At 42.1% G+C, this 25,155-nt stretch overlaps 2 protein-coding genes across 9 annotated transcripts in view; both read left to right on the top strand.

Moving 5' to 3' along the window:
* LOC108051939 (7SK snRNA methylphosphate capping enzyme bin3) overlaps window positions 1–9,709 on the top strand; it is a 51,724-nt gene extending 42,015 nt beyond the window's left edge. For all 3 annotated transcript variants that reach the window (XM_044456534.1, XM_044456535.1, XM_044456533.1), the window contains 6 exons: window positions 1,805–2,958; window positions 3,988–5,281; window positions 6,261–6,459; window positions 6,521–7,644; window positions 7,774–7,920; window positions 7,991–9,709. In XM_044456534.1, the coding sequence (XP_044312469.1) occupies window positions 2,330–2,958; window positions 3,988–5,281; window positions 6,261–6,459; window positions 6,521–7,644; window positions 7,774–7,920; window positions 7,991–8,770 (4,173 nt within the window). In that variant the 5' untranslated portion in view covers window positions 1,805–2,329 and the 3' untranslated portion in view covers window positions 8,771–9,709. The remainder of the gene's footprint in view (window positions 1–1,804; window positions 2,959–3,987; window positions 5,282–6,260; window positions 6,460–6,520; window positions 7,645–7,773; window positions 7,921–7,990) is intronic.
* A 251-nt stretch (window positions 9,710–9,960) lies between these two features.
* LOC108051955 (phospholipase D2) lies at window positions 9,961–23,188 on the top strand. 6 transcript variants are annotated; one of them, XM_017134279.2, is made up of 10 exons: window positions 12,668–12,714; window positions 13,725–14,044; window positions 17,454–18,057; window positions 18,164–18,677; window positions 19,357–20,133; window positions 20,403–21,640; window positions 21,697–21,822; window positions 21,891–22,228; window positions 22,293–22,537; window positions 22,770–23,188. In XM_017134279.2, exons 2-10 carry the CDS (start codon window positions 13,894–13,896, stop codon window positions 22,869–22,871), a joined length of 4,095 nt encoding a protein of 1,364 aa, XP_016989768.2. In that variant the 5' UTR covers window positions 12,668–12,714; window positions 13,725–13,893; the 3' UTR covers window positions 22,872–23,188. The 6 variants fall into 6 exon arrangements, with proteins under 6 accessions (XP_016989770.2, XP_016989768.2, XP_016989766.2 ...); XM_017134277.2 differs by having other exon boundaries at window positions 12,668–12,752; XM_017134278.2 differs by having other exon boundaries at window positions 12,668–12,758.
* Window positions 23,189–25,155: the final 1,967 nt, after the last annotated feature.

The raw sequence follows: 25,155 nt of genomic DNA, 5'->3' as shown, positions 1-25,155 counted from the left end.
TCGTTGTTGTTTATCTTGCTCCAAGCAAACGCCTACAATCTGGCTGGTGGGTGTGGCAATAGCTCGAACTTTTCCTCATCATCTTTAAACACTGCCGGGCAAAAGTTGAGAGTGTTTTCTTTAAGAAGAAGCCTGGACAAATGAACTAATTTTATTTACATGCAAATCACATTTCCAAACAACTAAAAAACAACAGCGGCAACAACTTTTCTCCATTAAAATGTTTACAAAATTAAGAAAATTGACAATTTCCGGCGTCCAGAGCGAGAAGCAACTTAAGAAAAATAATAAAAATTGAAACTTGTTGGCGCTTCACCTTTGAGAGGGTCCTGCAATTGTTTTGACTGCCTTGTGCTTTCCCTCACCATTGCTCGATGTCCCAGTTTTCTGGAACGCCCCTCGAGGGGCGGTGGCAAAGTGAGGCGGCGGTGCAGGGGAGGGGGCAACCTTTTGGCACGGCAACAACGCGCCGCATATTTAAATTTTAATTAAAATTTTCTCAGGGCCTGCCGCTCCGCCCACTTTGCCCTCTCGTGTTTTCCTCCTTTCGGAGAGCTACACGCGTTGTGTTCCCATTTCGCATTCGCGCGCCTAAAAATATGCAAATAAAAATTGCCTTTGTCGGAGCCTCGTCAGAGGAAAAAGAAGCCAAAGGGACAGAAGGGGGGAAGGGGGGGTTGCGAATCCTGCTCTGATTTCTGATAACCTTTTTGTCGAGAGCTTCGTGACGACCCGAGGGATAATTTAAGCTCTGAGCTTGTGGTTCTGCAACGAGCAGAAATTAATTATCTATTGCTGACGCGACAACAGAGCTATTTTAAACTAACGATTCGATTTTATAAAAAGAGGGTTTTGTTCAAGTTGCCTTGCCTTAAGATAGGCAAAATATTGACAGGGAATACAGTGACTAGAATCTCAAATTTAGGACACTCTGCTATGGTGATGTTTTTGTTTTTTTATGAAATATAAATTTATTTTATAATGTACATTTTTATTTTATATCCTGGGTCATTTTCTTAATTTGTCTTATTAATTAACTTAATCATTCAACTAAGGTATGTATTCAAGTGTTACTTAAACAATAAAGGTTGACATGCTGAAGGAAATTGATATGGCAGTTGCTGCAGTCCTCGTTTCCATACCCCCACACTTGTCCTTTCCCACTGCAACTGCAAAAGAAACTTATTCCCTTTCGCAATTCGTTCCGTTTCTTCTGTAACTTGTTCTTTACCATTTTGCTCTCCGAAATCTGTTTTCGACTGGTGGAATTTTTTGGTTAACTTTGAAGAGGGCAGGGGAGGGAAGGGGAGGGGGTTCTTGTGTCTGTCCTGGTTGTTAGTTGCAATCCACAAAACCGCCAAAACGAACGAAGTAAGGAACTAACTGGGAAAAGGGAAGAGCCCCGAGAGAAGCCTCTCAGTTCCAGCCACAATTTGCCATGTAAATATTAATGCCGGGCTAGACACGGCCACAAGGGGGGAGCGGTGGGGGAGGGAGGGGGATGAGGCGAGTGGATGGAATCGGGGTATATAGCTTCGTCTGCACTCAATTTTTCAAAGCTCGTTTGTGTCGTTAGCTGGTTGGCTGGGTTTCGGGCTGCTTTGACTCTTTCTCTGCTGGTCTCCTCTGGCCTCATCGCCCATCCTGTTTTGGTCTATGCAAATAATGAATGCAAAATGCTGTTCAAGTGTTGAAAAATCAGCCAAAGCTGCTAGCAGAACATAGTAATCCCATTCCGTTTATATAGAGATGCAGTAAAATTCCACAATTAATTTCTCACCAATTTATCTTTTGATTCTTTCAGGGGCTACCAAAAGAAGTGTGGATACCGAAAGCAGCTCAGTTCGTGAACAATTTGCATAAACCAACTCACCAAAATGGATAATTTCAATAAAATATTTAACAGTGAAAGTGAAAACGGTTGAAGTTTCAAAATAAACAAAAGTACTCTTTTATCCCAAAGAATGCAATTTCAAGTGCAGTATAAAGTTCAGCCCGACAGGCTGTCCAAACGAAAAGCAAACATATTTTTACATTGATGGACATTTGAGCGTAATCAAATAAAAACACACAAAGGAGCAAGGCTCTCACAGAAAAGTCATAAAGTGTTGGTAAAGTGAAATTAAATATCTTTTATGATACAAAAAAAAAAAGGATTCCAGAGCAGACTATTAAGTGAAAATTCAAATAAAATAATTGAAAAGTGGTATTAAAGTGATAGTTGAAAAGTGTGTTTGCATAAAACAGAATTGATAAAATAAGAGCTAGGTGCTCACCAGTAGAATTTAATATTTAGAGTTAAGCTATGCCAAGTCGCCACTAGAGAAATATGGATAAGCGGCTCAGCGACAGTCCCGGAGATTGTCGCGTAACCAGATCCAGCATGACGCCCACGTTGCGCCTGGATCAGAGTCCCAGGCCGGAGACCCATCCCCAGCAGCCGGAGAGCGGCCCGGCTGCAGCACCTGGCAAGTCCAAGTCCCCCACTCCGCTGCCCGGAAAATCGCAGGCGGCACAGCATCACCAGTTCCGGGCTCCCCAGCAGCAGCAGGGTCCCAAGAACCGGAACAAGGCCTGGGGCAAGAGGCAGCACAAGGCCGGTGGGAAACACAATGCCAGTGCCTGCGTTGGTGCCAGTAGCGCCCAGACGCAGTCCACCGGCTCCTCTGCCCCAGCCACGCCCCTGCTGCCCACGACAGCGGCGGCAGCCCACAAGGCCGATCTCGAGAACATCCAGAATATCCAGAACAAGAATCAGATTGCCGGCGGTGGCAACAACCATCATGGCAACGCCGGAAGCGCCCATCACGGTGGCGGCGGCGGTGGTGCCCATCACACCGGGACGGGCGGAGGTGGACACCATCACCATCATAACACGCGGCTGGCGCAGAACGCCGCCGCCGGAGGAGCGGGCGGAGGAGGTACCATGCAGCTCTACAAGAAGATGCTAACGCACCGGTGAGTAATATAATGGCATAACGGCGGTATTGGTAGATTGAAGGATTTTCGAAATAATTGATTACAAACACCTTTACCGAGGGGGACTCAAAGCTTTTCCAACTAAATTTCAGAATAATATTAGATCTCGGGTGTCACAACCTACCCAACTTTGGATAAAGATTTAAGATACAACGAAAGTGTAGGCTTTGGTTAACTTGATTCTAGGCTCTTATCATATTTACTCATAAAAACTCTGAAATTCGGTTGGAATATAACTTGATGTATATTTCCGTATACCCCCGTAAGATAGGTTTTTGAAGTTTTTCAAATCAAACACACTGAATATCTTTTATATACATGTTTGCATTAACTACATTTTAGTTCTTGCCAATTTTGTTTACCATTTTAGTTTTTGGTCCTAGCACTTCTAGCCAGGCTTAAAAAAACAATTTAGGAAGCAAACTTTGGCAAACTAAAGTTCATATACCCGTGCAGCCATTTTAAAAAAATTTTATAAAACGACTTTATTTTGAATTATATGTGATAATGTTTAAACACTTAAAAGCTTTGTTGGTTTTTCAATACATTTTTAATACATTTTTCGGTTGTTGCTATGGCTGCTATATGATAAAGTCCGTATTTCGAATATTATAAGAAACCAATCTAGGAGTATGTCCGTATGTTCAACAACAACGAAATTATATATTTTGTTTATTTACTTTTCCGTAGTGTCTATGGTAGTGAAAATCTGTTCGGAAATTTAGAACCATATATATATGTAGCTTTAAAACTGAGAGAGATTAGTTTGCGTAGAAACATACGAACCGATGGACAGACTTTGATGCTGATTTAAAATATATGTAATTTACAGTGTCATAATTATCTCCTTTACTGCGGTGCAATCCTTTTACTGAAATTATATTACCCCATCTGCAAGGGTATACAAAATCGATATCAATTTGACATTCTCAGGTCATTCGCGGGCCTTATACATTTAGGCCTTTAAAACCGTAAAGCTAAATCCTTATTTTGTTTTGCCTCTTTCAGGGGTCACCACCACCATGTGTTGTGCGCCGGGAATAATGCGAACCACACGTGCTGCTTGGCCACGGGTTGCAACGGCGGCTCTTCCGGCGGAGCGGGCGCGGCCGGAGGCGCAGGTGGCGTAGCGGGAGGCGGTGGAGCGTCCTGCAAGGAGGCGCAGAGCAGCAAGGACACCAGCTCGCTGAGCGGAAACAGCAGCATTGCGGGCAGCACAGGAGCGGGAAACGCAGTACACTATTGCTGCGGCCGCAACAAGTTTTTCCTGCCGGAGAAGCGGCTGCGCAAGGAGGTGATTGTGCCACCCACCAAATTCCTGCTGGGCGGCAACATCTCCGATCCGCTTAACCTCAATTCGCTGCAGAACGAGAACACGTCGAATGCTTCGTCCAGCAACAACACGCCGGCGACAACGCCCCGTCAGTCGCCCATCACCACGCCCCCGAAGGTGGAGGTGATCATACCGCCCAACATCCACGATCCGCTGCACCTGCTGGATCCCGTTGATTCGATGGAGTACGAAAAGCAGCTGACGTCGCCGATGAAGCGTGGAGGAGGGGGTGGGGGTGGGATGCTGCACCACAGGCAGCACCACCACCGCACGCGGAAGAACCGAAAGCGTAGGCGCTTCGATTCCAACAACACTTCGCATGCAGGCGATGAAGGAGGGGGCAGTGGCGAGCTGGCCGACGAACCTACGCTTCCCACGGCCACCTCATCGTTGGCGGCGTCGCCGGTCGCAGCGCCCGTCAACGTCGGCGGGAGTTTGCTGCTGAGCGAGTCTGCTGCTCCGGCCGCAGGCGAAACGGCGGAAACGGGCCACCAGCAGGCGCATGTGCGCTCTCCGCAGTCGGCGGCGACAATGGCCACCGCTGAGATGCCCACGCCTACGCCGACCGAGGCAGCGGCTGCTACTGCGGCCGAGGAGCAAGTGGAACAGGCGGCAGCACCGGCAGCGACGTCATCCCCGCAGCGTCAGCAACATGTGGCCGCCGTTGCCGCGGAGGAGGCTCCCCCTGCCGCTCCGCCCGCTTCTGCTGCTGAGCCGCCGGCGGATGAGATGATGCTCAGCTGCTCGGCAACGTCGGCCACACTGGCGGTGGCATCGACGCTGGCAGAGAGGCGGGCGCAGGCAAGTCGGGACTTGCGACTGGATTTGTCGAGCACGTGCTACGGCGTCGGCGGCACGGGGTTGAGCTTTGGCGGCAGCAGCGCAGCCAGCATTTCCAGCGGAGGAGGAGGAGGTGGCGGTGGTAGGAAGAGAAAAATCAGCGAGAGCAACAATTCGCAAAAGAGCAAGGTGAGTTCGAATGGAACGTGGTGGGATCCAAACTTGTTCCCTGTAGGCAAGCTAGTTAGAGAGAGAGAGAGATAATTAGAGGGGGGTTGTTGCGGTTTGGCAGCAAGTCAATCGCTGTTTTTGTTTTGATTGCTTTTGGCAGTTTTCCGTTTCCCCATTTCGGCGTTTTGACTTTGCCAATTTATTTTTGTGTTTACACCGGTTAAACGAGGGTATATGTAAAGGTATCCCCCAGAACCTCAAACCCGACTAAACTTTCTATAATTAAATTTGAATATTTATAATAGCTAAAAACAATTGAACAGTAGATCGATTATTTAATTATTTTAAAGTCTGGTTTCTATATATTCAAATCGCTATTAAGAATAATAGATTTAAATATCCACCACATGCGTTCAATTGTACCCTTCATAACCCGAAGTCTCTTTAAGTTCAACTGGTTTGTTTACCTTTGAAGAGGGTTTTCCATTCTTACCCTATAAAGTATATATAATCCTGTATGTCCATCTGACTGTTGACTTGCCACTTTCGCTTATCTTATGCGTGCAGAAACATCAAGTATAAAGACGCCACAGATGGTGGTCTTAATCCCAAAGCTCTTTTTAAACAATCTTGATAAAATTCACTAATTAAGTTTCTACATAAATTCAAGAATATATAAACTTTGACCTGCCGAGAAAATTACCTTTCTCGTTTAAAAACTAATTGTCAGTGGTTCAAGTAATGTGAGTTCGTCAGAATTTTAAACTAAAATTGAATATTGGTTTATAACAAGGTATCTAATCTTCGGTTTATTCAGCCAAAACATCCTTAGTTTTTCTCTCGCTTTTTCGGATTAAGGTTAGAATGTCATGGGTAATTTTACGAAAGCGTCCTCAAGGCAGAAACAACCCCAGCACGATTTAATATTAATGGCATTACTTCTCACACAACCAACGGGCACTCAAACCAGTTTGTCTACTTTCCTCCATTTTCACAGAAATTCCATCGACACGATGCCATGGATAAAATCGTCAGTCCGGTGGTTCCGCAACCAGGCGCCTGGAAGAGGCCACCGCGCATCCTGCAGCCCAGCGGAGCCAGGAAACCCAACTCGCGCCGGTCGACGTCCTTCAGCGAATCGGAGTTGCTAAGTCCCGTCGAGGAGGTGCCGCCCAAGCAGTTGCCCCTCATCGAAGGTGAGTCCGCTTATCTCTGATATAGTGTTCCCGATTAAATTAAGAATTCTCGATTTTGCAGTGGAAATACCCCGTGATGATACGCCCGATTTGCCGGAACACGGTCTGGGCAGCCCGCTGAGCACCACTTCGGCGGCAACCTCCCACACGGCTGGCGAGCAGGATTCCCTGGCCGGGGTGGACACTAGCATGGCGGATGCCTCAGCGTCCGTGGCGTCCGGAGCGTCTACGGCGGCCTTGGCACCAGTGACCAGCAGTCTAATGCTGGAGCCAGCTCTGATTCCGCCACTCAAAGTGATGCCCAAGTTTCGTGCTGATGGGCTAAAGTACCGGTACGGAAACTTCGATCGATACGTAGACTTTCGGCAGTTGAACGAGTTCCGGGATGTGCGCCTGCAGGTTTTCCAGCGCCATGTGGAACTGTTCCAGAACAAGGACATCCTGGACATTGGCTGCAACGTTGGCCACATGACCATTACGGTGGGCAGGCATTTGGCGCCGAAAACCATTGTCGGCATTGACATCGATCGAGAGCTGGTTGCCCGGGCCCGGAGAAATCTTTCGATCTATGTGCGCATACCCAAGGAGGAAAAGGTGCCAGAAATCAAGGTGGAACCGACGCTGGAAGTGAAGGCAGAGTTAACGCCGGCGGAAAAGACGGAACCCGTGGACGAAGAAGATGCTTCGGGATCGGCTCACAAGAAAACGAGACGCGGAAAGAAGCGACGAAAAGTTCAGCAAGCACTTCACCAGCATCATCATCACCATCACCACCATCATCATCATGATATAGAACAGCTGCAGCAGCAGCAGAAGCTGGACGCACTGCTTGTCAAGCCGCACGAATTCTTCCCCATCTCGTTTCCGCTGATCTACGGAGGAATTCCTCATCTGCCACCATCGAGCAAATCGCCCAACATGTTCGGCAACAAGAATCAGTTCCCGGCGAACGTCTTCTTTAGACACACCAACTATGTGCTCAAGGACGAATCGTTAATGGCCAACGATTCGCAGCAATACGATCTCATATTGTGTCTCTCGGTTACCAAGTGGATCCATCTTAACTTTGGAGACAACGGCTTGAAGATGGCCTTCAAGCGGATGTTCAATCAGCTGCGTCCCGGTGGAAAGCTTATACTAGAAGCACAAAACTGGGCCAGCTACAAGAAAAAGAAGAACCTGACGGTGAGTGAATATTGATAAGAAAGAATAAGATGATTTGTTTTGAAACATAAATAAACAGAGCACCTTGCCCACCTTCTTAATTTTTCTCCTTAGTGAACTTCACATTATAATGTTTTTCTATCATTGCAGCCAGAGATCTACAACAACTACAAGCAGATCGAGTTCTTTCCCAACAAGTTCCATGAGTACTTACTTAGCTCGGAGGTGGGATTCAGCCACAGCTATACACTCGGTGTGCCCCGGCACATGAACAAGGGATTCTGCCGACCCATCCAGGTGAGTAATGACTGAAGTCGGATAGTGAATGCATAGCTAACGATTGCCTCTTATTTTTTCCTCCCTGTAGCTGTATGCGAAAGGAGATTATACACCGAATCATGTGCGTTGGAGCGATGCTTATTATCCGCAGACACCCTATGAGGCGTATCGCGGCATCTACGCAACCCTTCCCGCCCATCGGATGGGCGGCGGCGGAAGCAGTGCTGGCGGTAGCCATAGTGGGCATGCTCACATGCTGCACCTCAGCAGCTCCAGTCGGTCGCAGAACTACGACACTCCGCATTACGCAGGCAGCGCCTCGGGCTCAGCCAGTTGCCGGCAGACGCCGATGTACCAGCCAACATACAACCCTTTGGAGACGGACTCATACCAGCCCAGCTACGACATGGAGTATCTCAACCACATGTACGTGTTCGCCTCTCCGCTCTACCAGACCGTCTGGTCGCCGCCTGCATCGCTGCGCAAAAGCAGCTCGCACACGCCGGTATTCGGAAGCGTGCGCGAAGCGGAGCTGGATGGCGATGGCAGCGGGGGCGGAGGCAGTGGGGGCGGCAGCTACCATCGGCACGTCTATCCGCCCAACGACGACACCTGCTCGCCGAACGCCAACGCCTGCAATGCGTTCAACTCGATTCGCGATGCGGACACGGATGATTCCAACCAGCCGCCCAGTGGAAGTCGACGGCATGTGTACGCCACCAATTGCGGGGAGAGCTCCTCGTCGCCGCAGGTGAACCACCACGAGGCAGCCGGCGAGTTTGTGGACGCCCTCATGGACGATGAGCAGAAGTCATCTACTGGCGGAGGGACTAGTGGCGTAGCCTATTGTGATCTGTCGGATGCCTAGAATAGGGATGGTTTAGACAGGAAAAATGTGTCAAAAAGAAAAAAAACGAAAAAATCGAAAAAACTTAAGAAAACCACAAGAGGTTTTCGAAAAGAAAAAAATTCAATGTAACCGTAAACGAGACGCTTATGATTTTCTATGGTATAATGTGCGTATATATTTTTATATATTGTAATTTAATGGAATGAATATATATACAAATATATACAGATCTATATATACAATTTGAACAGAGATGCATGTGTTTAGGTATATTGTAATCTTTATAGATAAGGCTAATCATTTTTGCTAAAATGCTTTATAGTGAACACTTGATTTGATCCTGTTGGCAGTTCAATTGTAATCCTAGTTTTAAATCCACCATAAGCAATACAAACACAAACACGCTCACACGTATATTCATTCATATACAACACACCCACCAACACTCACACATACGACAAGCTGTAGCTTTAAATAATATTACTATATTGTGCTATAAAATGTTTAGGAAACGTGAAAGAATCCCATGAAATTAAACTATTTTTGATTAACATTTTGGCAAAGCAAAAATATTAAACTGCTACAAGGGAATGCAAACACAAAAATGAAATAAAATAAACACAATGGCAAAGCAAAGAAAATACAATACATTATTACATTTAGCCTTAAGCAAGTGAGAGAATGCTTACAATTATTTACATTAGGTTGAAGACTATGGTTATAGCTAAGCAAGTGTAGCATTATATTTCAAGTTTGATCAATAGCAAGAACCGATCTTTAACCTTTTCCACCTTCTAAGGGGTAAGCGAAACTTATGAGTTTTATCTTTGCTATGTTTTTGAAACATTTTAATGGAATATTTTACTTTTTTCTGAGAAAATGAAAATTAATGTAGTCGAAAGAATTAAAACAGATATCTATATATAGAAAATAAACATTATTATATTGAAAATTTGGTCCAAAATGCTTTTTATTTGGGTAAAGATTTAAGCAAAGGGGATTGTTTAAATGAGGATCCTAGATCAACCATTGTATTTTGTCTGTGGAAAGATTTTAAATTACAACGGCTCAGTGGAAAGTTTGAGCTTCGTATAACAGTTTGCAGAATCAGCTGTTCGATCGACTCGCGTTTGGTTGTGTGTCTCGTTCGGATTATCAAGCTTTCCAGGCGAAAGCTCACTCTCAAAATGCCAGTCGGCCGTCAATCAGTGAAGTGAGTTGTGCAGCGTGGAAAACGACGAACGAGACGGGCATGTTTTAATTGAAATTAAACAAGAAAATCTGAAGAAAGGGCCATTTTTGGGCAATTGTTCATTAAAAGTAATGAATAAAGTAATAAATGTATAACACTGAGACAGCTGAAATCCGAAGAACGCGTGCCAAGCTTAGGTCACTTTCTCTCTGAGAAACCCTCTGCGACTCTCCTCTCTCGCTTCCAGTGAGAAATCTGTGCTAATCGATCACTTTTGCACGATCGTCTGGCGTTTTACTCAGTTTCCAATTCGACTTTTGACGACGCTGGTCGCTCAGTTTCGCTCTCTTAACAAACAAAAATAGTCACAAGCAAAGATTTCAAGTTTGCCAAGAAGGTCTCCTTCAAAATTAATAAAAAAAAGTGCGGGACCGAAGTGTGTGTGCTATTGATTAACATTTTAATATATTTAAATTGATTTTCCTATGTGTACAACGTAACGTGTTCGTGTGGCGCCCCAATTGAATTGCTCTTATTGCATTAATTATCATAGTGTTAAGTCGGATATATACATATATCTGTAAATATATGCAACCCATTGCCCAAGTTTTTGGATGTAACTGTGTCTGAGTCATTGTACAGTTAGGAGTCGGAGCTGGAGAAGTTGAGGCACAACTTCTGATACCGGATTACGAATTTAAATTGTCTTCATCGTTCTGCGCAAATCACTACGTAAGTGATAATAAAGTAATAAACTCAAATGATTTCCTCATTTACCGTCAAGTGGAAGCAAATATTGCATAAATGGCTCTTAAAACGCTTTGTTTACGGGTAGGGGTATTAAAGAAAGTGCGTGTAAGTAAACCCACTGCATGTGACTTTTTCGATTTCAATCTAAGCGATATCGAAAGTGATAAGGAAGCAATAAATACAATATAAGAATGGGGATATACAAATGCTTTTGAAATATTCTCGCAACGTACTGCTCTTGCTTCACAATTTATTAAAGCTTTTGCAACGACAAGATGCAATTTCTCAACCAACTACATTATTCTAGAACCGCCACTCAAATTTACATAAAGAGTCCGACATATTCCAGGCGAAAAACATGGGCGTGTATAACTTGAACGTACAGTATATATAGCGTAAGAGCAACATGAATAAAACCACCGAGTATCAAACTTAAGCAAAATAGTGCAAACGGTATTTTGTATATATGTATAAAATATAATATATATTATATAATATGTGAATCTACCATATTTTTAAACCTACTAGATTTGTTTAAAAATATTGATACAATGGTTTAAATTATGAAGAACAAAAGCAACTTATCTTATAGTTTATAATAGCAATAATTTATTGTGTCTTATGATGTCCGCTCATAGTACTTTTAAGAAATGAGTACGAGTACGGTTATCAATTTTGAAAGTCAACAAAACATGATAAACAACCGGAAGCATATATTAATACATAGTCTAATTAAGCCATTAAATTAACAATCCTTTGAGTTGGGAAGGGAAAAAGCCCCAACGGACCTTTAGTTAAAGGTAAAAAGAACCATTTCCCACCCCATAAAATAAATATTATTTTTTATGAATATGGAATATAGACAAGTAAAGTAATAGTAATTTCAAACGAATAATAAAGCTTATATGTACTGTATATTTAATGTTTGGCGTGGAGTCTTTATACACTTATCTTATCTGACATTATACTTAGCAAGTGTGACTTAGCTTATTTCTATTCAAATAATCAAACCTCGAGCTTTTAGAACAGCAAAAGAAAACTACATTTTTGTTAATTGTATTTGATTTATTTTTTAATCGGTATCATTAAACCACAAGTAAATTAATTTTGAGATTTACATACGTACATTCATAACAACATTTAACATATAATGCTAATGGGCAGAGATTGAATACAAAAATAAAAATAATTGAATAGAATTAGTTTACCTTTTTTTTATATATCTATGAACTAATATTTCATGCAAAGTTACCTTATCAATCTAAATGTTATATCTTTTCAGTTATGACCCCGAGGAGGTGTCAATCAATTATGTTGTTGACATTTAGGTTTTCCGCGTGGGCCAATCTAATCGAAAGCATAATTGTAATTCGGTTTATTTAGCCGGCGCAGCTGATTGGGGTCGTTCAAATAATGAGTGCCTGATTACAGCGATTGCGCCTGAGAATTGTGGTGCTGATAAGATAGCCGACAATAGATACAAAACAGAGTTACATGCCGACTATAAGTGGTGATGTGACTCATCGAAATGGTGGTAGGTGCTCGACTGACTCTCCGACCATTGTTGCTGGTTCGCCAATAGAACCCGTACTCGATCAGCATTTTCAAAAGGTTTGTGAACCCCGCAGAAAGCTTTGAAAAGCTTATGGCAACATTCCGCAGGAGAACTGGTTCCTTGGGGTTGTGAATGAGATGACCTTGTAACCAGAAACCCCCAGAGATAGAATTGTTATAAGATCTTGAGATCGTGGAAAGGTTTTCAGTAAATCACATTGCCAAAGGCTTAGGAGAGTTACCAAAAGCTTTGCCAGCTGTTTTGAAGTTCGCAGCTGTTGGCCAGAAAACTCCGCTCTCTTCCCTATCTCTCACTCTCTCTCTCTCTTGCCAAGATTACGCTCTCTTGCCGTAATTGTTAACCGTTTTGAGCTTTGGCCGGCAGCGCGAAGTTTAGTTAATATTATTAACCGGAGTGACGGCAACGTTGTCGCAACGTTTCTCGCGGATCGCAGATCGTTTGGCGGTAAATAGAGCTTTTTGGCGGGGGCTCCAAGTTTGAGTGTGAGTGTGAGTGCGAGGTGTCTTCAGTCTTGTTCTTGCTTTCGCGTGGCACTTCCCTCTTTCGTTCTTTCTTTCTTGGCGAATTTAATGCGACGTCGCGCTAATTTCGGTTCTGCAACTTCCGTTAGTCGGTGGTCCGAAAAGTAAACAAAAATGCTACTTATCACACGCAAACGTGACAATTCTCTCCAACTTGATATGCATCTGTGAGATACAAATTTAAGACGCGGCCAAGATTCAAAAAGCCCACATGTTGCAACAATTACCGATGCGAGCCATTTTACTTTGATGCAGCCAAGTGCCAAAAGTGAAATATGCGAAAGCAGAAAAATAACCAAATAATTTGTGCGTGTGTTCGTTTACCAGGCTATTGTGCAAAACATTTATGAGCTGGAAGCGCCAAAAGCCAAAAACGAATGAAATATAAACAACACACGAAACATTCAGTGCTTTTGTTGTATTTGCAAAAGTCGAGTTTTGTGTTTACGCAAAGATAACGAAATGCCATGATAAAAATTTAATTAATTATTTTTCAATCCAAGGGATTTTTGATGTGGCCGGAAGTATATAGACTAACTTATAGAATTCGATAAAAATGTACTGGGATGGGAGCATTTTTTTTGTTTACTTATCATTACTTTTAAAATGAAAACCAAGCATAGAAAATTAAATAAATAAAGAACGTATTAAAGAATGTCTCATTTTATACAAATTATGAGTAGAATTTGCAAAAATAACTAAAATATTCAAACAAAAACATTTTAAACGAAACTTAAAATTTCTAAAATATGCAGATCAATGTTATTTTAATAAATTTTGTGTTGCAATAATTTTAAACAAATGATTTGAATAGTTCGTCGAATTTATTAATTGTGGCGCAGAACAGCTATAGCTTCATGGCACATCAATTAGTCATTCCCTCAATCAATTGGTGTACGCAAATGCGGTATTTATTATTTCTGGCCTAATTAGCCACCGCAGGCCGCCCAGAACCGACAACGTTTACAAATGCAGACCGCGGATGCAAAAGCAATAATGAGCTGGAGGCGACAAAAGCAGGGACCAATAAAACCAAAAAGCGATAGCCAAATATAAAATAAAGCTTACTTAATTTGCCCATCAAAATTACGCACATTCAACAATGATGCCCAGATCCGCGGATACCAAAACCAGCAACAAAGACGAATCGCAGCAATTGCATCTGCCACCGGAGGCGGCGGTGGCGGCCAACCTGCAGCATTTGCAGGTGCGACGTCATCGCCGCAGCATCTCACAGCTGATGGCCAGCATGGGTAATGTCATCTTCAGATAGAGATACATAGATAACTATAATAGAGCTTGCGCCGCGTTGAGTTCGCGAGATTTGCGTCATCGGGAGATAAGAGTAAACCAGTTTGTGGAATATAATCAGCCTTTAGAACTGGTTAGCGATCTACTTTGATTCGCGAAAGTGAATCTAAAAACTTAAAACTAAATATTTGATTCTGCACAGGCAAGGGAGTGTTAAATATTAGGGTGCAGTCCAAGGAAAAACAAAATTGTATAGACAACAAAGAACTGATAACGGTTAAATTGGCCTAATAATAAATTAACAAAACATTAACCATTTCCTTTGGTTTATATAAGCCACATCCAACTCCATGCCCCTCAAGTTGCGTGTTGGCTCTCCGCCTAACGGTGCCATTAGTAAATGAGTCATAACCGATTTTAAAATGCATGACACGCTAAAATCAACGATACTTACCCATAATGTTAAAAATATATATTGTGCCTGATTTACATTTGCACTCACACTCGAATACTGCAGCAGGAAGTTTCGATTTCTTCGGCATTGTGTGTAGGTCAGATGGAATACTCGTTCGTTGGGTTTTCAGGGGGACTGATTTTTGCAGTTACACTTCGATTAGGAAGCCCGCTAAACAAAGGGGCTTTACAATTGTTATCATCGGGCTTTGAACTTTATGTTAAGGTATATGAGATAGCATTCAAGCAATGCTTCAACATTCCTGAGAAAGATTAAGTGTTTTTGTATTTCGTAGTAAAAATGATATTTGATTAATTCTTAAGTTACTGATAATTTTGTTTTTTCTATTGATAGAAATACAATTTTCCTTTAACAGAAGCTGAAGTTCTTTCTTTAATACAAATATAAGTTAGAAACTTTTCCCATATATACAATCTTTTTCATTTGAAATCCTTATCAAAAATGAAGTAACGCTAAAATAATGTTATCGGGTATTTTTATTACAATCGGCACCCTCAAAAAACCTCGACATTCTTTCAGTTTGTATTTTGCTAATTGTTTTTCCAGATAAATACGTATTTATGTATTTTTCGTTTTAATACTTATTCATTTTATCTTAATGGTAAAAAAAAGTGTCAGCTTTTTATCAACCAATTTTAGAGCTCTTTAAGTTAATTTACTCAACTTTACGTATGTGTTAATAAATTCAGCAAAGAACGCGCTATGAAAGTGAAAAGGTGTTAAGCACTCAAAGAGTTTTATTGAATAGGCTGTTAGGCTTTATTATACCCTCATTAATGACATAAGAAGTGGTCCAATAATATTTGTTTGCAATCTTTAGCTAATTTATTTTCTAAATTGAACTTATCGAACCAATTACTAATTAAGAAAACCGTTTATCAGTTCAAAGGTATTTTAAATTCCGTGTTTTATCGCACTTTTAAGAAATGTCAAGCTATACAAAGAACACCTATTTCTGGCACTTGGTGCATGAAGTTTTTGTTTGGTAATTATTTTAAGCTGATAACAAAAAGAGCTCGGCGATAAGGTATATGCCAACATTCGTTATTTTCGCTACCTCAAAGAAAACGAATTTATACTTTCAAGAATGTATGGCTGCCAGACGAACCTGCCATAAAAAAAGTCTTGTTTGTGGCAGTTTCTCACCAATGAAGATAGGGTTGTAATCCCATCAATGCCATTAAGCAATTGTCAAAACTTTTGTATTCGGTGTCCTAGTTTTTTTTCGATATCTCAATTATGATTGATTCGCTTCTAACAATATTTAAATAATTAGGTTTCAATAGATTTTAATTAATATTCAATTGCTATCATTAAAAACGCCCTTATGTCGACCATGAACTAAATTACTATTTTATACATTTTTTGTAAGTACAAATATTTGTCTAGCAATTGGGGTTCGGTATCCAGCAGACAGGAATACAATATGTCTGTGTAAGGGACACCTGTTATTGACTGCTAATCAAAGTACTTGACTAAATACTGATTTATGTAGTTTATTACTGTCGGCGATAGCGGGACGCACTTTTCTCTGTGCTCTTTTGTGAAGCAATGCCACATCCATAAACCCACTTAACCATCAATATACGGTTCTACCTACTGTGCAGTATACTCTAATCTATCAGTTGCGCCGTTTTATTTGAGCTCGCTATCTAAATGTCATTCAGCTAGAAGCGTATTTCTGACCTAAAAATTATTGTTGGGGTGCTAAAGAGGAGAACCTAGGGACAAGCTATATGGTTGATCTTTATCTCGGAACTGTGCATAAAACTTTTTAGATCCTCCTGTCATTTCTTATCAGCCAGCAGACGACTCACGTGCACTTAACTAAAGAGATAGCTACGTATATAAATGGGGAGGGAGATGGCGTTGAGTTTATTTAGCTCGAAATAGCCTCAAGGTTCGAGCAGGGTTCCTATGTCAAGTTCACCCGAGAGGTGTACTGAAATGAAATAAACTAAGCTTAACTACAACACATGCCGTGAACTGGCCTTGAGTGAGCTTCTGTTTCGAATGGAGATAGCATAAGCTAATTGTTACGATTAAATGGTTACAACTTACAGAGGTTAAGGGAAGTCAGAAATACTTCGGCTCGAAATTCAGAAATCCCCTTGCACTCAACGAAGTTATCAGTAGGCCTGTGGTTAAATAACGAAACGATAAGTGCATACTTGTAACTTGTGGTAGTCTATTCAACACTTTAAGTGAGGCACGAAATGTAATTTTAGCTAATTGAAAAGCCGGGAGGTTCTTTTAAAAGTCAAGTAAACATTGATAAAGCTTTTGGCGATTGACACATAACCGCATCTGTATTACAAATATTTTGTATGAATATGGGATTATTATTGTTTGTTAATAGTAAACATATTAAAGTGAACTCTCTTAATACAAGATACTATTACGTGGATAATATTTTGTTGTTCTTATAATATGAGCTATTGAAAATAATAAGTATTTTAAACTTAAATATATATTTTTGATTTTTGCAAAATTATGAAATAGGGAAAAGGAAGCTTTTCTAATGCATTTGTGTCAAAATCGAGATCTAAGGAATTTTGAATTTGAAGGATAACTTTTAAAAATGAACACTGGCGTTTTAAAACCTCAAGAAGACTATAAAAATAAAAATTTTTTTTTTTTATGTTTTTGAAATTGTTTCAGAAAAAAGGCTTAACCTTAATCATTTACCAAGACATTTACGTGGGCTGAATATATATATATATACCCTACGACTGCTATTTAATACTATAAAGTCTTGTTTTTTGTTTTTGTTTTTGCAACAGGCAATCAAGAAGGGAAACCTGAGGTACTCTCCTTCCTTCCTGCTAAATTTTGATAGTAGAATCTTTTTTCTTTTAATTAGATATGCAATAAGTCTGATGTATTTATATTTGCTGTATTTCTGATTCTTAACCACTGCTTCTGTCAACTTGCAGTTGAACACCCCACGGACGATGTGTACCGACCCACGCACTACGGCGGGTACGTGAACAGAGGCTACGATGATATAGATAGTTCCTACTACTTTGCCCAATTCGAGGCGATGGCAGAGGTTCGTGGCGGGGGAGCAGCCCTTCCGCCCTACGCATCTACCGACTCGGACGTCGAGCACGGCAGCGGTGAAGCGGATGCCTCGGCGGAGGACTCCAACAATGAGGGTGAAGAGGTGTTCCGGGACTGCACGGATGACGCTGTGGACGAGCAGCAAAACCGCTGCTTGCCCGAGTTTCAGTTCTCACTGGTCGACTCTGAGTACGATGAGACTCTGGCATTTCCAGACTCGGTGACCATCTTGTCCAACGTGGGCGACAAGCCGGTGCTGGTGGAACGCAAGGAGACGGACGATGACGAGGAGGAGTTCGACGACGAGGAGAACAGCAGTGTAGTGCTGCGCCACGAGATACCATTCACCAGTATCTACGGCCCGAGCGTCAAGTTTAACTCCTTCCAGCGCAAGGTCTTCATTCCGGGCCGGGAAATCCACGTCCGCATTGTCGATACTGAACGCAGCGTCACAACACATCTGCTTAATCCTAATCTGTAAGTGGAATACATTGTTCTTTAGATTGCATGCATTTCCTCTAAATTCACAATGTTACTGAACTTTTTGTTTAAGCCGTTCTGACACGTTTTATTCCTCTTCCAGGTACACCATCGAGCTGACCCACGGTCCCTTCAAGTGGACGATCAAGCGACGCTACAAGCACTTCAACTCGTTGCACCAGCAACTCAGCTTTTTCCGCACCTCGCTCAACATTCCCTTTCCCAGTCGAAGTCACAAAGAGAAGCGTACGACGCTGAAAGCTACTGCCAGCCAGATGGCCGACGAGTCAACCCTTAAGGATCTGTCTGCCCACACCAAGGTCAAGCAGACCAGCACTCCCTTGGGTGGTGAAGGCCACAGCAGCAAAAACGCCAATAGTAACGGTCACAATGCAATGGCTATTATCAGTCCCAGTCACAGTTCGATCCTGGCGGGATTTACACCCCGACGTATTCAAAAGAAGCGGAAGAAAAAGAAAAAACGGAAGCTACCGCGATTTCCCAATCGCCCTGAGAGTCTGGTCACCGTGGAGAATCTGACCGTCAGGATCAAGCAGCTGGAGGATTACCTATATAACTTGCTAAACATCAGTCTATACCGATCTCACCACGAAACGGTAAGATATTAATTTAATGTCGGAAAACATTTCAGATTTAACTCGACTAAAATTTGGCTAAATATTTTAATAAACCCTGTAGAGAGAGAATTCAATCGAGAATTTTTAATGTTAAAACTCGGTGGGAATGTAAATATGAAGTACAATTGTTATCTCCTGAGATTTTTGTGTAACCCCAAATATAAAAGCTGTAGGATCAGTCATCGGATTTAAAAAAAACTCAAATGATCCTGTTTAAATTGTACACAAACAAAGAAAGATATGCGCAAGTACATTTTTTTTCAAAGGCATAAAAGATCATTCAACTTTATCGGGTGACACAAAAATCTCTTAAAATAAGCCAAACGTTAAAAGTTTTTTTCCGTTTCCTGGAAATGTCAATCTTATTGTCACAAACTTTTGAGGTTTCAGTTAATGCTGATATGACAAGATAAAATAAGAGTTTGCTATAGATAAAGTAGGGGTCCAAAAAATATGTTTATTTCACATTTAAACTGCCCTATTCTTTTAAACCTTTTCATACTATTTGGCCAACGGGAACAATTTAAATAAGAATAAAATATTTGTGGGTATACAAAATTGAAAGTATCTTTGTAAATATATGCGAACATATTTTGGAAGAGAGCAATGATGAATATTGGGGCTAAAACTGGACTAAATTAAATATTTTTACTTACAGCTTAACTTCGCTGAGGTGTCTAACGTGTCGTTTGTGCCGGGCTTGGGTATCAAGGGAAAGGAAGGCGTGATCCTAAAGCGGACAGGATCAACGAGACCCGGACAAGCGGGATGCAACTTTTTCGGCTGCTTCCAGAAGAACTGCTGTGTGCGCTGCAACTACTTCTGCTCCGACGTGGTCTGCGGCACGTGGCGCAGCCGCTGGTTCTTCGTAAAGGAGACCTGTTTCGGCTACATTCGCCCGACGGACGGTAGCATTCGAGCGGTGATCCTTTTCGATCAGGGCTTCGATGTCTCCACTGGGATCTACCAAACCGGCATGCGCAAGGGTCTGCAGGTGCTGACAAACAACCGGCACATTGTGCTCAAGTGCTGGACACGGCGCAAGTGCAAGGAGTGGATGCAGTACCTCAAGAACACGGCCAACTCGTATGCTCGCGATTTCACACTGCCCAATCCGCACATGTCCTTCGCCCCAATGCGTGCCAACATGCATGCCACGTGGTACGTGGATGGAGCCCAGTACATGTCAGCCGTGGCCGACGGCTTGGAGGCCGCCCTCGAGGAGATCTACATCGCTGACTGGTGGCTCAGCCCCGAGATTTACATGAAGCGACCCGCCCTAGACGGCGACTACTGGCGCCTGGACAAGATTCTGCTGCGCAAGGCCGAGCAAGGAGTGCGTGTGTTCGTGCTGCTCTACAAGGAGGTCGAAATGGCATTGGGCATTAACAGCTACTACAGCAAGTCCACGCTGGCCAAGCACGAGAATATCAAGGTGGGTTGATAGAGCTACATAATATAAGTTTTGGTAACCTGTAAAGATTTACATTACTTCAAAAGTTGGAAAGGCGTATCCGCCATGGAAGTTGTATAAATAATTTCCTTTTAAGAAGATTTTTATATATCTGTCCTATTTTGAGTTATAGATGTCGAACTTTAGTTTTTTGTTGGTGGTCTCTAAATAATAAAAATTCCAGCTGGTATTTTATGTTCTTTCAGTTTACTATACACATTTTTGATCTAAATTCCGATTGCCCGTTACAGGTGATGCGACATCCGGACCATGCCAGAGGCGGTATTTTGCTGTGGGCTCATCATGAAAAGATCGTTGTAATCGATCAGAGCTATGCCTTCATGGGAGGCATTGACTTGTGCTACGGTCGCTGGGACGATCACCGTCACCGCCTCACGGATCTGGGCAGCATATCCACGGCCTCCTTTTCCGGCAGCACACGTCGGACGCCCAGCTTGTATTTCAGCAAGGACGACACGGACTCGGCCTTCGGATCGCGTAAGTCCTCGCGGAATGCTCACTACGAGACATCGGCCAAAGAGAGGTCATCGACTCCACCTCCGGATGAACCCAGTACCAGCGTAGAGTTGAGGACCCTGAAGCCTGGTGATCGCCTGCTAATACCCTCTATGTTGGTTCCTAGTCAGGGAGAAACGCCCGGGGAATCGAACATTGCTCTGGAGGGAATGAAGCTCAACACCCCAGAACTGGAACGCAAGAACGTACTTGATCGCCTGAAAAACAACGCGATGAAGGGTGCACGTATGGGCAAGGACTTTATGCAACGTCTCACAACCACGGAGACGGCGGAGGAGAAGACCGACGAGGTTTACACCATCGAGTCCCAGGACGTCACGGACCCCGAGATTAACCAGAACAGTGCCTCTGGCGGACAGGAAGCGACTGCTATTGCCGGCAGCACGCAAATACTCACCGAGTTCTGTGGCCAAGCCAAATACTGGTTCGGCAAGGACTACTCCAACTTCATACTCAAGGACTGGATGAACCTCAACTCGCCATTCGTGGATATCATCGATCGGACGACCACGCCGCGGATGCCATGGCACGACGTCGGTCTGTGTGTGGTGGGAGCTTCTGCCAGGGACGTGGCCCGCCACTTCATCCAGCGCTGGAACGCCATGAAGTTGGAGAAACTGCGAGATAACACACGATTTCCCTATCTAATTCCAAAGAGCTATCATCAAGTGAGGCTTAACCCCCACCTGCAGCAGGGCCGCCAACAGCGGGTCACTTGCCAGCTCCTGCGCAGCGTCTCCGCTTGGAGTTGTGGCTTTATCGAGGCGGATCTGGTAGAGCAAAGCATCCATGACGCCTACATCCAGACGATCACCAAGGCGCAGCACTACGTGTACATTGAGAACCAGTTTTTCATTACCATGCAACTGGGCATGGGCGTTCCGGGTCCGCACAACAACGTCCGCAATCAAATTGGGGAGACTCTCTTTAAGAGGATAGTGCGGGCGCACAAGTAAGTTAACCATTATACTTATCTAATATCAATCATATATAACTTCCATTTCTTAGGGAAAAAAAGCCCTTCCGTGTTTATGTGATAATGCCACTTCTGCCGGGTTTTGAGGGCGACGTGGGTGGCAGTACTGGAATTGCTGTCAGGGCCATCACACACTGGAACTACGCATCCATTTCCAGGTGAGGTTTTACCGAAAGGTCGATTTTGTTAAATCCGAACATTGTTTAATAATCTTTTATTTTTCTAGGGGGCGCACTGCAATTTTGAATCGCCTGCAAGAGGCGGGTATTGCTGATCCGCAGAACTACATCTCATTCCACAGCCTGCGAAATCATTCCTTCTTGAATAACACGCCTATCACCGAGCTGATTTATGTGCACTCGAAGCTCCTGATTGCCGATGATCGCGTGGTGATATGTGGCTCGGCGAACATAAACGATCGTTCGATGATCGGGAAGCGGGACTCTGAGATAGCGGCCATCATCATGGACGAGGAGTTCGAGGATGGCCGGATGAACGGGAAGAAGTATCCGAGCGGAGTGTTTGCCGGACGTCTGCGAAAATATCTGTTCAAAGAACACTTGGGTGGGTTATCTGCCTTGGATTTATTCTCGACTATCATATTAATCGGAAAATCTTCTTAATGCAGGCCTGCTGGAGGGCGAGGGTTCCGGTCGCTCTGATCTGGACATCAGTGATCCTATCTGCGACAAGTTCTGGCACGGCACTTGGCGTAGGATTTCGACACGGAACACAGAGATTTACGACGAGGTGTTTAAGTGCATTCCCACGGACTTTGTGAAGACCTTTGCCAGCCTGCGCAAGTACCAGGAGGAGCCGCCGCTTGCCAAAACGGATCCCGAACTGGCCGCCAACCGAGCTAACGAAATTCAGGTATAGTACTCGATTAAGGTCTCTCTTTTTTTTTTTTTTTTTTTGAGATTCTGCAATATGTTGTTTTATTGCTACACGTTTTCCTATCTTCATGGTAATCTCTAAGTAGGTTTTAAACTAATAAATCCTATAAAATTTTGCAATTTATAACTTTACTATTAAGTCAAAAAAAACGTGCCTAAGCATAATTGTTTATTGACTTCAGAATCTAATAGTGCCTTTTACATTTCAGGGTTACCTCGTCAACCTGCCATTGGAGTTCCTCAACAAGGAGGTGCTCACGCCGCCCGGAACCAGTAAAGAGGGCCTCATTCCTACCTCTGTATGGACATAGTCTGCCAAAAGTCTCCAAGAGGCAACTAGATTTTAGGACCCTATGGAACCCCTCTTACCGTTTACCACCCCACCAAAAGCGCCTAACACAAGCGCTTATCATTGCCAAGTCATACCCTTTCTTAATTGTATATACATAAATACCCGTAGATAACTCTAGATACTACCAACTACTTGTAGTTATGCCTTACCAATAGTTAATTTATTTTACGCTGTTTGTCTATGTCCTTGTTGTTATTCTTTTTTATGATGTTTAAACAGTATTTTAGACCGATTTACACAAGTTTATTAAAGTGATATGAAGTGCAAATGAAGAAATACTGCGTTTTTTTTACAGATTGGGATTGTTTCTAATATTATGTATAATCATTTATAAATAAAGGTAGCAAACACTCTTGTTTTGAGTTTAAAATAAGAATTGTTTATATTAAAGTTGAAAGTAATGATTATAAATGCGTAATCTGTATAATTACTATTGGATCAGACGAACGAATTGCGAGTTTTGCAGGCACTAAAACCTACTTCAATCTTCATGAAAACGAAAAAACGGCCTTAAGATATCATAACAATAAATTTAATTTCATTAAAAATAGTTGTTACAATATGGAAATCTCAGGACTCGACTTATGGATTTTGATTAAACATTAAGCGAGTTAGAAATAATCAAAAAGCTAAGCTAAGCTAATGTTTTATGGCGCCAGATTTGAAAAATATCGTATAACTATCGATGATACACAATGGTTGTTGTCTTGGAAAGGTATATTAACATGGTGAGTGTCTGGGATAAGTGACTTTCCAACACGCAAGAAAATAATTGTGGCTTTCTACAAAAAATATATTTAAACTTGTTCTCTAATTTATTTTTGAATTTCTAATTATTTTCTATCAGTGCAATAAGAATTCATTTAAAATTTGTGTAAAAATAGTAATTGTATTGCTTCATGTTGTGGCTAACAGTTTTAAAGTTGGCTGCAATATATATTTATATTACATTTTTAAATTCTATTTCATCTTGCTCCGATCAACCGGAATCACAAACTTAAAAGCGCTTTACTAAAAAGTTCAGTTTTTTAAAATTGTTAAATACAAAAAATATTTGTTCATTTTGCACCGAGTTAATTTGCGGCTTTGAATTCCTAATGCATGAGACGGCACCGAACTTGCGCAGCGATTCAAACATTTTCTGGCAGGTGCCACTGAAGCAAAACTTAAAACTTTCTTCACTTGGAGGGCGGGCACACGACTTAAATAAATAAAAAAATTTCCACAATTTGTTTTGCAAATGTAAAGTTATTAAATATGCGAAACATGTAGCTAACGATTAACACGCGAAGCCGGCATAAACTTAATACCGACAAATGTGTATAATGTTTATAAGTTTTTTTTTTACAAAACATTGATAGTTTTTTTTTGTTAAGTTTGTTTAGGTACGTTACATAAATGAACATTTAAATCATTAGTTGTACGATCCCTATCCATTCCAAATTGTAACTTAATTTTTGGTGATACATAGACTACCTGTCTATACCAAATACAAAATATCAATAAAATTACAGTTGTATATTCTTATTTGTTTCTAATTTTCTAAGCTATATGTATATTTAAAAAGGCTGCATGAAACAAATTAAAATTTTAATTATTTCCCTTAGCTAGATATTAGAGGAATATCAGACTGAAAAAATATTTGGGTATTTATTTTTTATGTAAGATTATAGACATCTATAAATAACTAAAAACATTACAGAAAAGATAAAACAAATAACAGTCTAAGACTAGTACAAATATTGTTGTAGACAGAACACAGCTTTTCTTTCTAAGTTTAGCTTCCCAGGTTGCAACAAAATTTTAATTACAATCCGATTTAGAAATTCAATTTAAAAATGCCTTTATAAATTATCTGATATCTCTTGAAGTAGCTTAAGATCAAGTTTGGTTTTAAAAGAGTCAATAGAATAATTGTACAATAATTGTGGAGTTTTTGTTATTTCTACTAAAATATTATTTTAAAGATAATGAAATAAACACAAGCGGTTGTTGTGAGTGCCCTGCAATCGCCGGCATGTCGTGGAACTTTCGCTCTCGGTTGATGGCTGATAATTGCCGGTCATTTGCATATGACAACCCCCTCCCCCGGCCATTGTTTATGGCGTGTGGGAGCCAGAGTTCGGGCCTCGAGTGCGTTGCAAGTGCATGTCGTGGCCACAACTCGAGATCTTCGGCGAGCGGCATATCATAATTTGTACGGATATCACGTACTTGGACGGGGGTCATGCGTTCGGATTATC

This window comes from Drosophila rhopaloa, unplaced genomic scaffold (assembly GCF_018152115.1).
Source record: "Drosophila rhopaloa isolate 14029-0021.01 unplaced genomic scaffold, ASM1815211v1 contig_115, whole genome shotgun sequence".
Classification (NCBI taxonomy): domain Eukaryota; kingdom Metazoa; phylum Arthropoda; class Insecta; order Diptera; family Drosophilidae; genus Drosophila; species Drosophila rhopaloa.
This window is presented reverse-complemented; position numbering and strand designations above follow the sequence as displayed.

Excerpts from the sequence above, each read along its gene's own strand:
- LOC108051955 (XM_017134279.2), top strand. The coding sequence starts at position 13,894 with ATGATGCCCAGATCCGCGGATACCAAAACCAGCAACAAAGACGAATCG. Across the intron at positions 20,134-20,402 it reads CCAAGCACGAGAATATCAAG|GTGATGCGACATCCGGACCA; the intron begins GTGGGTTGATAG and ends TGCCCGTTACAG. Across the intron at positions 21,823-21,890 it reads AACTACGCATCCATTTCCAG|GGGGCGCACTGCAATTTTGA; the intron begins GTGAGGTTTTAC and ends TTATTTTTCTAG.